At 42.4% G+C, this 14,749-nt stretch overlaps 1 protein-coding gene across 1 annotated transcript; it reads left to right on the top strand.

Annotated features, from left to right (window-relative positions):
* Window positions 1-341: 341 nt before the first annotated feature.
* Window positions 342-14,094, top strand: LOC310784895 (glucocorticoid modulatory element-binding protein 1-like; the record flags this gene model as incomplete). The annotated part of the gene is made up of 7 exons (XM_083645927.1): window positions 342-367; window positions 637-779; window positions 2,160-2,285; window positions 3,660-3,797; window positions 6,760-6,897; window positions 7,499-7,843; window positions 13,640-14,094. 7 exons carry the CDS (start codon window positions 342-344, stop codon window positions 14,092-14,094), a joined length of 1,371 nt encoding a protein of 456 aa, XP_083502053.1.
* Between the last annotated feature and the right edge of the window lie 655 nt (window positions 14,095-14,749).

The raw sequence follows: 14,749 nt of genomic DNA, 5'->3' as shown, positions 1-14,749 counted from the left end.
AGATAGCTATACATAGTTTATGCATAAAAAAAAATACATCGTTTTTATAACATCGCAACCTGACCTTCCGTTTCCCAGAAAATGTCAACAATTCTCTGATTGGCTATAAATTGGCGTCGACCTCCCACTATCCCTCGTCCTATCTCTCACGTCCCTGACCACCTCCCTAGGTGGTTTCGGCCAAACAGATGCAATCCATCCTCAATGTGTCTTGGGGGCGTTTACACCTGTACTATCAAGTGGTCAAGCACTATCTGATTGCAATCTGATCACAGAAAACGCATGTTATTGCCAGGTGTAAATGGCCTCTTATCAAAAATGGATTGTCATGATACTTAAGGATGGGGAGGATCTGTAGTGAGACGAGGTGTTTAAATATTATGGGAGGAAAATAATTTCTGTCTCCGACACTGCTGCCAGGGTTCTTCTCCTCACTCTCACTCAGCATACATATAGAGACAGGAAAATGACGCTGGCGTGTGGAAATGAACGGAGCTTTTCCCCCGTGATGGGCGTGGCCTATTTCATGCAGTGTCTCTATGGAAGCAGGAAGTGTTGCCTCAGCTCTACCTCAAAATCTCTTTTCCCCTTCCTGCATTTGACTGTTTGCTGCCCTTCCTCGTCTCTCCTCTCCAGGAAAATGATGGATTCGGGTCAGCTGGACTTCTACCAGCACAGCACCCTGTGCACCAACACGTGTCGCAGCACCAAGTTCGACCTTCTCATCAACAACACGCGCTTCCCCCCCGACGGGCTGACCACACCCACCTCCTCTCAAGGTGACACACTGGTCCTCTCATGAAGACCCAGCCGCTTCCAATATGTTGGATATGATGCACTTTGTTAGATTCCTTTTATCATAAGATCGATCAATACTACACTCGCTTGTCTTCTAGGCCTTTAACTTCAATTCTTATGTGACATTTTGATCAGATTCCACAAAAATATGCATGCTTATTTTTAACAGCTAAACAAAAAATAAGAATACACCAAGTAGTTACTGTGGTTTGCCTTGATTTCTCTCCAGCCTTTTGCAGTTACTGTAAATACGACCCCCTATTTTCTCCAAAATACAACCTGTTAGAGATAAGATATTTGTCCACATAACAAAGGGTGTCTTTAAAGTCGAGCTGAAATGAAAAAATACTTTTTTTCTATTTTAGATCACATCCCTGGCTATTCAGTGCACCTGTTTAATAATGTATGCCAAAAAAATCAAATGTCTTTACTAGGGATGTTCGATATTGGCTTATTTACCGATATCCGATATCCGATAATGTCCAACTCTTAATTTCCGATACCGATATCAACCGATATCAACCGATACCGATATAAGCGGGCTTTTTTTCCACCAAAATTCCACGTAACAAGTTACATAATGTAGCTTAATGTAGCTGAAGAGTTTAATATATAATATGCATGTTGTGTTAAAGTTGTAAGTGTTAGAGAAGCGAGCTTGTGACCAGAAGGTCGTCGGTTCAATCCCCGGGACCGGCAGGATAAATCTGGGTGGGGAAAGTGAAAAGGCAGCGCTTGCCCCTCCCTCATTACCACCACTGAGGTGCCCTTGAGCAAGGCCCTTAACCCCAACCGCTCCAGTGGAGCTGCTCAGTGGCCAACAGATCAGACTGTGGTTATACTGGTCAGCTTCCAGGTATGAATGTGTGTGTGAATGTGAACAGGGCTCTCAGTGAGACTCCCCCTGTATTAAAAAAAAAAATATATATATATATATATATATATATATATATATATATATCGGCATGAAAACCGATACCGATATTTTCCGATATCAATTTTTTATGCTAATATCGGCCGATAATATCGGTAGGCCGATAATATCGGACATCCCTAGTCTTTACTTTTTCACATCAAAAGTTCATTTTTCAGGATTTCAGCTATGCTCAGTGGCGTATTGAGCCCAGAGTTGCTTACCTGTAGCCTAGTGTACTTTGACTAAACCTGCACTGCTTACTTCAACACCTGGGTATGATTGTTCATACTCTGAATTAAGGCCAGAGACTCCTTGTTAGAACACACAACTTTATGGACAAATGTGTAATTTCTCCCTTGTAATATGACACTCATGAATACGTTTCTAGTAGAAGTTGTGTCCCTGTTTTAAGCGTCATGGTGTCTGTCTCCTGTCTGAATTGCAGCCCAGGTGGTTCTTGGTAACGGTGCTCCAGTGGGAGACGACAGACAGGACGTTCTGACCGGGAAGGTGGACTGGAGCTTGAACACACTGGAGTCTACAGACAAGAAGGAAACTAGTGAGATCTCAGGTTAGAGACACCAGATCTCAGGTCAGAGAGAACAGATCTCAGGTCAGAGAGAACAGATCTCAGGCCAGAGAGAACACATCTCAGGTCAGAGAGAACAGATCTCAGGTCAGAGAGAACACATCTCAGGTCAGAGAACAGATCTCAGGTCAGAGAGAACAGATCTCAGGTCAGAGAGAACAGATCTCAGGTTAGAGAGACCAGATCTCAGGTCAGAGAGAACAGATCTCAGGTTAGAGAGACCAGATCTCAGGCCAGAGAGAACAGATCTCAGGCCAGAGAGAACAGATCTCAGGTCAGAGAGAACAGGTCTCAGGTCAGAGAGAACAGATCTCAGGCCAGAGAGAACAGATCTCAGGCCAGAGAGAACACATCTCAGGTCAGAGAGAACAGGTCTCAGGTCAGAGAGAACAGATCTCAGGTCAGATAGAACAGATCTCAGGTCAGAGAGAACAGATCTCAGGTCAGAGAGAACAGATCTCAGGTCAGATAGAACAGATCTCAGGTCAGAGAGAACAGATCTCAGGTCAGAGAGAACAGATCTCAGGTCAGAGAGAACAGGTCTCAGGTCAGAGAGAACAGGTCTCAGGTCAGATAGAACAGATCTCAGGTCAGAGAGAACAGATCTCAGGTCAGAGAGAACAGATCTCAGGTCAGAGAGAACACATCTCAGGTCAGAGAGAACAGATCTCAGGTCAGAGAGAACAGGGGCTGCAGATCTTTACACCATAAAGGCCAGCAGAGAGGCTGCAGTGGATTGTGACGTGACAGTTTTGCACAGTAGCTTGTGTTAGACTGATATATCAATATTGGTCGAAGCCTAATCATAACTCACTGCCTCTGGGTCCAAAATCATTAATTGGATCGATTTGCCCAAATATAGATTATGTTGATATTGTTGGGCACGTTGGTAGGTGGTGGAATCCGTCTTTCAGGTGAGAGAATAGGCATGGAGTGAAGCTTACTTGACCGGTGTAATACACTAGAGGCAGATTGAGGCAATTCTACAGTGAGTTATTTCATTTTATGATATTTCATAAAAACTGCGTTATCACACTATCACACATTCTCTGATAGCTGTCTGTATTATGGCTATTCATGTTAGACTGATATGTATTAGAGTTAGACTGATATATGGGGCTGATATTGCCTTTTTTATTAAAACTAGGAATCTTGCGCGCTCGATTCCTAGGCCATGGCTGCAATTATGGAAATCGCCCACTCATACTACATCATAGTTGCTCGAGTGACATCACTGATGACATCACAATTGCTCAAGTGACATCACTGATGACATCAACCGCCACGCACTTAGCCAATTTGAACTGGGAGAAGAAGTGGATGTGATGCAGTTTGGGTTTGTCTATGTGGCCACAGAGGAGACGCTGAACTTCTGGAAGGGCATCGCCGACGTGGGCCTGCTGGGTGAGGTGGTGACCAACATCAGCAGCGAGCTGCTGGAGCTGCTGAACGGGGTGCAGCACCGCAACGAGTCAAGTGCCATCCAGGATGCTGGTGTGTAACAACACTGATACACACACACACACACACACACACTGGCTGCTGCCATGCTGGTGTGTAACAACACTGACACACACACACACACACACACACACACACACACACACAGTGGCTGCTGCCATCCAGGATGCTGGTGTGTAACAACACTGATACACACACACACACAGTGGCTGCTGCCATGCTGGTGCGTAACAACACAGTCGTGTTTCCATTACCGTCAGAAATGCGCAAAATCTAAATATCGCAATAGAAATTGGGTAATGGAAACACGTAAATTTCGAAAAAGCTCCCAAATATCGCAAAACGTTTTTGCGCTCTCATGAGGTGGTTTTTCAGACGTGTCGATATAGCAGTTTATCGCAAAAGTGTAATGGAAACAGATTTTCCGCATTTGCACGTCATGTGACCCATCTTCTCCTTTGGAAAATGAAAGGAAATTAGGGAGAAAGGGTTTGATAAACCGTGGCAAAATCTTCGCAGCAAGTGGAAAACTTTGAAGCAACGCTACCTAGCAGAAAGACGTGTTGTGCAAAAGCGGAGCCGGAAAATAGATCATGTTTAATGGGAGAAATCGATCCATGCCTGTGTGCGCGCATTTGGCACAGCGGCGAGATGATCGGCGGGATGAAAAGCACACAGGTGCGGTGCTGTTGACTGAAGTGATTAATACATTACACACGTTTCAGGTGCAATGTTATAATTATAATACACGATATTCTCACTATTGCACCATATCAGCCTTTCCCCCCCTCCTCCATCTCTAAAATGGGACAAGTTGTAGGCTACCTTTTTTCCTCTGCCTGTCGCGCTCACTGCATTCACCGCAGCCCGCAACATGTTCTTTTGAATTGATAATCAGGCTCGTTTATATGCGTTGTAACTTCATGTTGTGATTTGCATTGACCATTGGTTGGATTTGAGCATGCAGGGAACGGGATATGGGGCAGATCCGCGTGCGTAATCACTGTGGCAGCTGTTGGTAACGGGAATTGCGAAACTCAACTTCAATGGAAACGCCTACAAGTCGCAATTGTACATTGTCGAAGTTGTAGAAATATCGCAATTATTTTGCGAAAAACTGTAATGGAAACACAGCTACTGACACACACGCCTGGGACCTTGTTAGATTGACTGACTGTGTGGTGAATGGATTGATTGACTGACTGCGTGATTGCATGTGATTGCATGTGATTGCATGTGATTGTATGTGATTGCATGTGATTGCATGTGATTGCATGTGATTGCATGTGATTGTATGTGATTGCATGTGATTGCTCTATTTGCCGCCTGAGTGAACGGAAAATCAAACTGTCGCTACCTTGCCTTATTATAACCAACGTGCATGAACTAGATCAAAGTAGAAAGGAAGAACAGCTGCTCTTAGAGGCTGAGTGATCTTCAAAATAAAACATCTTTATTGATACAGACAAAACGGTGCAAAGCCTTTATCAGGGTTACTTGCTTACCGCATTGACAAGTTTTTTTTTCTATAGCAGTAAAGACATTTTTCTCCATGAATCTCCATTCATTGGCCTCCCAAGAGAACGACTGGCCCATGGAGGACAGAGAGATGGGCGAGAGGCCGGTGAACTGCTGGGGCTGTAGGGTGGCCTGCTGGCTGATGGAGGAGGTGATGAGGGTGGTGTCCTTTATCACACGTGTCATGTGGGTGGGCAGGCGAGAAGCGGGCAGTGCAAAATTAAGCACCAAAAAAGCACCGTGTGGGACCCAGAGTCAGAGGTGGACACCTACATGAGAGACCTGGGACCCAGAGTCAGAGGTGGACACCTACGACCTGGGACCCAGAGTCAGAGGTGGACACCTACATGAGAGACCTGGGACCCAGAGTCAGAGGTGGACACCTACATGAGTGAGAATGTGTTGAATGCTGTGATTGGCTAGTTTTAGATAACTGATTGGTTGCTTTGGATTTTTAATGAGGGAGAAGGAGGGGAAGTCATTTTAAGGATTTTAACAAGATAATTTAACCTTTTTTGTGGGGGGAAACCATCAGACACAAATTATGATTCAAAATAGAGTATTTTATACACATCTTGAAACATGACTTTAGGGGGTCTTTAAATAAAAACAAGTAGACTGTCCTGTCTGCCATGTGAGGAGTAAGGTAGGCCTGGCCCCTTTATTTTATTTTAGGATTTGTTTTGTTGGCTCTTTTCACCATTATTTGCATATTAGCCTATTATTTTAATACCATATTCGCATATAGCCTACAAAGTCTAATATTCAATATCTAATATTTATTTTAATACCGTAAGTTTAATAGGCTATTTTCCAACACATAACTATCTCCGGTAGCTATGTCTGTTTTTTTTCTCCCTAATTAAAGTGCATTGGATGTATTTTTGTATTTATATAAAAATACAAGAAAGATGAATGGACTAATTTCATTGTTCCAAGTAGGCCTGTTCATCTGTGCCGTGTGCCATTAGGCTACTGTTAATCAGCATATAAGCGGTATCGGAGGAATGTTTTTGTTTAGTCTGCTGGAAGATTCAACTTGTGTTTTCGTTTTGTTAATCTTTATTAATCGATTTATTAATGATATTCTTCATTTTGTTAAATTATTTGTGTTCATGAGAAAGACTGGCTACCATTTATTTAAACATTTAGGGCGGTTATTTAGTAATATTCTTCATGTCGGCCATCTTTATTTGATTCCTATGACAGCAGGTATCTCGATGTGTGAATCCTCATGTTGCTGCTTGCAGATGTAAAAATAAACCCTTTCTAATGACAAAATAAAGGATTTGTTGTATGGTAATTGTTTAATGTGCTGCACACAGTCAAATAGTGTATCTTAATCTTCTCGGTTAACCGATTAATGATCGGTTAATGAGGGTCGGTTGTCAGTCCCCCCCCCCAAAAAAATCATTTTGGCCGTGACTATTTCTGACTGACTGAGTGACCATTTGATTGATTGCCACACTGATCTCAGATTCCTGTCTGGTAGAGGTGGCGGTGCTCAGTAACCTCGCCCAGGTGTTTGGCCTGCTGGATTCAGTCAAGAAGATCCTGGAGAGGAGAAGGCAGCAAACAGATCCCAGCCAGCTGCAAGTCCTCAGCACCCTCGCCAGTGAGTACAGACCAGATCGAGATTCTCTTTCACCTCCATTCCACTTCAGTTACTGCTTGTATTTTGAACTGTTTCATGCACAAATGTGCTCAAAACGATGCAGATTTCACAGTATCAATATTAGTAAAAAGTTTGCCAATTTTTGCAGTGAAGTTATTATAAACTCGTCATTTTAGTGTTGTGATACATAACTATGAGTTTTCTTATATTAATTAGCAGCCAAATTCAGGGAAGAAATTGATTGTTATGTTTTGTTATGTTATGTTATGTTATGTTATGTTATTAGTCAAATGAAATGTGAACAATGCAGACTTGTTTGTGTTGTCTGTGTTTGGTGACGAGAGCTCTAGTGAGTTGAACTTAAAGCTGGGGTAGGCAACAGGTTAGTCAAAGTAAATGCTTCATTATTTTGGTTTTGATGACCGTCCTGTGGACCTACCAACTTGACTCCACTGTCCTATCAGACTTTTCTAAAAGTGGAAAATGTCATCTGTGATGTATTGGTCGTAATGTATTCTGGTGTATCTTTGTTTTTTTATTCAGCCCTAGCTTTCAGCTGTAGTGTTGAGTCCTTGGTGGTGTTGCTCTGTGCTCTGTGCAGATCTGGAGCTGCAGTTGGAGGAGCAGAGGAAGCAGCAACAGGTGCGAGCTCTGCTCTCGAGCCCACAGCCCGCCAAACACAAAACCCCCACCAAGCGGCAGAGCAAGCGGCCTCGCCTCCAGAGGCCCGCCTCCACCACCACCCTCATCACCTCCCCCATCAGCCAGCAGGCCACCCTGCAGCCCCAGCAGTTCACCGTCCTCTCCCCCATCTCTCTGTCCTCCATGGGCCAGTCGTTCACCGTGGCCGGCCTGCCCATGGCCTCCCTGGCCGGGTCGTCCAACACGGTCACCCTGCTGCCGGCCGGCTCACAGCTCTTCACCCGCTACATGTTGGCCGGAGATGGTAAGACTAGGGATGAGAATAATGAATAGAGTAACTCACCATACAATACGTGCTACTATGTATAATAATATAGAGTAACTCACCATACAATACATGCTACTATGTATAATAATATAGAGTAACTCACCATACAAAGTGCTACTATGTATAATAATATAGAGTAACTCACCATACAATACGTGCTACTATGTATAATAATATAGAGTAACTCACCATACAATACGTGCTACTATGTATAATAATATAGAGTAACTCACCATACAAAGTGCTACTATGTATAATAATATAGAGTAACTCACCATACAATACGTGCTACTATGTATAATAATATAGAGTAACTCACCATACAAAGTGCTACTATGTATAATAATATAGAGTAACTCACCATACAAAGTGCTACTATGTATAATAATATAGAGTAACTCACCATACAATACGTGCTACTATGTATAATAATATAGAGTAACTCACCATACAATACGTGCTACTATGTATAATAATATAGAGTAACTCACCATACAAAGTGATACTATGTATAATAATATAGAGTAACTCACCATACAATATGTGCTACTATGTATAATAATATAGAGTAACTCACCATACAATAAGTGCTACTATGTATAATAATATAGAGTAACTCACCATACAAAGTGCTACTATGTATAATAATATAGAGTAACTCACCATACAATACGTGCTACTATGTATAATAATATAGAGTAACTCACCATACAATACGTGCTACTATGTATAATAATATAGAGTAACTCACCATACAAAGTGCTACTATGTATAATAATATAGAGTAACTCACCATACAATACGTGCTACTATGTATAATAATATAGAGTAACTCACCATACAATAAGTGCTACTATGTATAATAATATAGAGTAACTCACCATACAAAGTGCTACTATGTATAATAATATAGAGTAACTCACCATACAATACGTGCTACTATGTATAATAATATAGAGTAACTCACCATACAAAGTGCTACTATGTATAATAATATAGAGTAACTCACCATACAATACGTGCTACTATGTATAATATAGAGTAACTCACCATACAATACGTGCTACTATGTATAATAATATAGAGTAACTCACCATACAAAGTGCTACTATGTATAATAATATAGAGTAACTCACCATACAATACGTGCTACTATGTATAATAATATAGAGTAACTCACCATACAATACGTGCTACTATGTATAATAATATAGAGTAACTCACCATACAATACGTGCTACTATGTATAATAATATAGAGTAACTCACCATACAATACGTGCTACTATGTATAATAATATAGAGTAACTCACCATACAATACGTGCTACTATGTATAATAATATAGAGTAACTCACCATACAATACGTGCTACTATGTATAATAATATAGAGTAACTCACCATACAATACGTGCTACTATGTATAATAATATAGAGTAACTCACCATACAATACGTGCTACTATGTATAATAATATAGAGTAACTCACCATACAAAGTGCTACTATGTATAATAATATAGAGTAACTCACCATACAAAGTGCTACTATGTATAATAATATAGAGTAACTCACCATACAATACGTGCTACTATGTATAATAATATAGAGTAACTCATCATACAATACGTGCTACTATGTATAATAATATAGAGTAACTCACCATACAAAGTGCTACTATGTATAATAATATAGAGTAACTCACCATACAAAGTGCTACTATGTATAATAATATAGAGTAACTCACCATACAAAGTGCTACTATGTATAATAATATAGAGTAACTCACCATACAATACGTGCTACTATGTATAATAATATAGAGTAACTCACCATACAAAGTGCTACTATGTATAATAATTAAGCAATATATCACGAGAGCTAGTGTGTTGTGATATATTTCACAACACACGCTGCTCGAGTGCTATATTGCTTTTATAAAAGGGTTCCAAGTATAATAAGTAAGGGTTAATGTACGACGAGGTGTCCATTATCACTTTTTAAGGGACGACGTGGAGGCGTGAACCGTCCGAGGCGAAGCCGAGGACGGTTGCCTCCGCGAAGTCCCTTAAAAAGTGATAATGGACACCTCGAAGTGCATTAACCCGCTTATACCATGGTCACTTGCCAACAAAACAATAAGACCAGTCATTTATATTTCCATGTGTAATAAATAAAGCAATCTAAATGGCTAAATGTCTGTTATTCATACTGTAAATCAGTCTTCCACGAAATAAAATAGTCCCTCCCACCTCCACCACCCGCTCCGTTTTAAAGCCGACTCAAACGTTAACTTTATTACAGGAATGCAGGTTTAACGATGTTTTGCGTTCTACATTAAATGAAGACATTACCGTTTGGCAGCTTGCTTTATTTTGTATGATAGATACGTATTGGCCAAGTATATTAACATTTAAGAGCGAAGACTTTCAGGAAGTGAGAGTGAGAGAGCAGCGCCCTGCGTGTGCTGCTGATGTGGTGAAATGCAGAGAGAGTTGTCTCTCTCTCTCTCTCTCTCTCTCTCTCTCTCTCTCTCTCTCTCTCTCTCTCTCTCTCTCTCTCTCTCTCTCTCTCTCTCTCTCGTGCACGAGGGAAATCTTCTCTTTCTCGCCGAGAAGAGCCTGGTGACGCGAGGTTAAAAATCTCCGAAACGAAAATCAAAATTGTAAATAAGAGTTATTTTTGATAAACTGAGCACACAGGGGTGATTTAAATACTTACTTTGACCGAGTCAATTTTTTTCTCAACATCCAAAATTGTCATATTAACCCTTAACGGGGGTATAGAGCTCAAACTGCTCTCCTGATAACACTGATGAAACTATGGCGCATTGATATGAACGGTGAACAGACCATTTAGCTAGGTGTCCATTATCACTGTACAATATCACTTTTTAATGGACACCTTGCAGCCAATCAGAATCGAGTATTCACTCAGACCATGGTATAATATAATAATAATAACACTATAAGTCCGACTGGCATGGTATTCTGAGAGTCAGTTGACACTACTGTAAGGCGGGACCTCTAGCAAGAAGATAGACCTGCGGGTGATTTGATTGGATCGTTCTGGAGACTGAAGTTGACATTGGCCAATCCTGGCGCTTGGCTGAGAGCAAAGCCCGACCAGGGGCCGGTTGCACCAATGGCGGCGATTGAGTCAGAAAGACAGTCTGAATGAAATTGAATGTAACGTTCCCAATTCTATGTATTAACTTCTAAAAAACTAACGGCAACATTTTGGAAGGCTAAGCCACACAACTAGTTAGTTATAATCTAACGTGAACTGGCGGTGTTACGACGAACACGGCTCAGTTGACCGCAGTTACGACGATGACGGTCAAAAAGGTCTCCGCGGAGATCTCTGCAGTGACCAGTTGGTGCAACCGGCCCCAGAGCCGTATGCCGACAGCAAGTAACGTACTTTTAGTAAGAGAGTTGCGCCATCATGCGTCCATAATGACTCATTGTACAAAGACTTGAAGGACTAGTGACCCTCCATACAGCAGATCAGGAGAAAGCTGTTTGGCTCGAGCGCAGTGCTGCCATTTAGTAAGAGAGTTGCCATGGTAACCAATAACCCATGGCCATGGGTTATTGAACTCGGTTACTGGAATTATACAATGGCTGTGAACCAATCAGATTGCTTGATTTGAGGTACCCATTTTATAATATAGAGTAACTCACCATACAATACGTGCTACTATGTATAATAATATAGAGTAACTCACCATACAATACGTGCTACTATGTATAATAATATAGAGTAACTCACCATACAATACGTGCTACTATGTATAATAATATAGAGTAACTCACCATACAAAGTGCTACTATGGCGCGCAGGATAGGAAGGCAGCACAGGCTGAGGCAGGCTTCAAGTTCACCGCAGATTGTGGAGAAACCAGGCACTTTTCACCTGAGTTGTTGTTGCAAAACAGATCAAAAATACTCAAAATGTTAAAACAAATAAGATAATGAATCAAGAGAATTACAAAACTGAACTGCTGACAAAGAAAGTAACATAACTAAACCGAAATCCTAAACATAGGCTAAACCCATGAATCACTTGGGTCCTATGTAAACAGGCCAGCGGTCCTGGTCTCACATCCATTGGTGAAGTAGAGTGAGCAGGCACCCAAGGGTGCTTGCCTGTTAAATACCCCCAAGCCCCGCCGACAAACACAGAACAGATAATCAGTGTAACTGCACAAACAGATCAAGGTGTTTCATTTTACACAAATATTTGTTAAATTGGCATCACCGAATAACTGGATGACCGAGCCAATATATTACAATGTCCCGATCGTCATTCTAAGACACTCAAAATGAAGATTTATTCATTTTACTTCACTCAACCACACATGGCACATTCCACTACCCCTCTCTACAAACTGTTTTACACACCAGGCCTGAATGAGGAATTGCCCAGTGCACGAGTGTTAATAGAGAGCCGCAGGGATGACGTATTTTTGTAGGCTGAATGCGGAAGTCCCGAACTTCCTGGTTCTTCACTGTTTCTGTCTATGGGATTTTTGAATGGGTTTTTGGCGCGATGCTTCAAATAAGGTCTCTGGGCAACGCAAGTTTAATCAAACGCGAACCAAGGTTCAGCGGGATAATCTTCACACATGAGGACCACTTTCATGAGTTTTGTAGCGTAAATGCGAGCCCTAGAGGTAAAAAGCTTGTGCTAAGCTAATCCAGAACTACACACTGTCGCATAGGCTTCCACGTCACGTCAGCACTCAACCTGGACTTTTGTTGATGTGTGCACTGATTACCCCGGGCTGAACGGGGCTGAACCAGGTGAGGGAAAGAGAATTTCCGTGTTCGTCCTTTGAGTGATGACGTTATTGACGTATATATCCCCATCGACTCAACAGTGTAGTCCCATTTAGCCATTTGCTAGCTAGCCGCCCTTTTAACGGCACGCAAAAGCTTCAAAACTCGTAAAAGTGGTCCTCGTGTGTGAAGATGATATTACTAAACACTGGTTCGCGTTTGATTAAGCTTGCGTTGCCCAGAGAGATTATTAGAAGCATCGCGCCAAAAACCCATTCAAAACTCCCATAGGCGAAAACTGTGAAGAACCAGGGCTGTTAGCATCGATGATTTCCGGACTCGTTACTGCGGCTCTCTATTAGCCTACAATGAATCAAATGTCCAACAAGCAAACAAACACAACAACACTTAAGAGTGTATTCCTATATGGCACGGGTATCCCTGTGACAAATACTGTCACAATACTTGACCCGGCCTTGATAACGATGGTTTGCTACATTGCAAGAAATGTCATCTACGATACATCATCATATCTGTAAGTGAAGAAGAAAAAATACCAATGAAAAGGCAAAAAGCAGGAATTATTTATTCACAGAATTGACAGGAGACAATGTACACAACAAAGTGCAGACTGCATAGTGCTTCTTTAACACACTGAGTGTAACTCGTCCATGACTCCATGTGTGAAGTTAAAATGTTTAAACGGATACAAAATAGTGCCTCACTCAAATCTTTTCAATCTGTGCAAATTAAGTTTACAGACAACTTTAAAAGAAAGGCAAAAGAAAAACGCATTTCAGTGCTTAACAAGCATAATCAACTTGTTTTATGTAAACCTGGAAACATTTCCGTGCCTGCATGTTTTAGTAAATATATTGATATTTGATGGCAGTGCATCATATGGTGTCAATATGGGCGCTAGTGTATCGATAATGTATCACAATAGGAAGTTTCACAATGTATCGATTCTTCTCCCCCCCCTCATCCCTAGGTAAGACGGACACCATCACTCTGCACCCCTCCTCGGGCCTAACGCTGGTGCAGGACTCGGGCCAGCTGGGCACGATGATGAGCCCCATGGAGCTGGTCCAGCTGACCCAGCAGGCGGGCGGCGCGGAGCTGATGCCCTTGGAGGCTCAGGTGGTGGAGGGCAGCATGCTGGTGCAGCAGGAGGTGATGCAGGGCGAGGGCGAGGCCGGCCAGGAGCACACCGTCATCGAGATCAACCCCGGCTCGGTGGAGCTGCAGCTGGCCGGAGAGCACCAGGGCCCAGACGAGCAGAGCGCGCTGACAGAGATGAGCATGATGGCTCCAGAGGGGGAAGAGACACAGGAGGCTCAGACTGAGGGGGGCCAGGGACTGCAGCTGGACTCCAACGGGCAGCTAGCAGGCGTACAGATAGTGGTGATTGAAGAAAACACTCAGGAAGAAAACACGGTCAAATGAGACACATTGACCTTTTTATGAATGGACTCATGTGCCCCGCTATCACGGACTTGTGAAATTGTAAATACACAGACTTTTCAAAACCAAGAATGAACTGCCTTGGCCTAACACCAAGCATTAGAGTAGCCATTTTCCTTTTGGGGTGTACATACATGTCATTCACGTCTCACTGATATTTCGATCAGAACAAAGAGGCACTGCAGCCAAGCATAATGCTTCTATTTGTTTTGTAATTCATTTGTAAGAACACAAGCCACCCACGGCCAACACAATGCACTAATGAATCTGAAGTGGTATAGATGCAGGGCTTATATGGTGCTGATGATGTGTCGCGTCACATTGTCTTAAGTGCAACACACGTTGGAAGCGGCGCATCATGTGACGCCGTCGCGTGGCGTCCCGCGCACATATAGGAAGTGTCGCACCACAGTGCGTCCGACTGACCACACACAGTGTGTCCAGTGTGTTTTGGACTTTACTGTCTGGGCCAGGTCAATACCAGGTCACAGGTGGCTGTCAGTCATGGCTTTAGCTTTACTGTCTGGGCCAGGTCAATACCAGGTGGCTGTCAGTCATGGCTTTAGCCCTCCACTGCTGATTGTGACTCACAGCACTAATAGGGTGGCTGTTACTTGAGGTTGGGATTAATTGCACT

Source organism: Poromitra crassiceps (assembly GCF_964638095.1).
Source record: "Poromitra crassiceps genome assembly, chromosome: 11".
Taxonomy (NCBI): domain Eukaryota; kingdom Metazoa; phylum Chordata; class Actinopteri; order Beryciformes; family Melamphaidae; genus Poromitra; species Poromitra crassiceps.
This window is presented reverse-complemented; position numbering and strand designations above follow the sequence as displayed.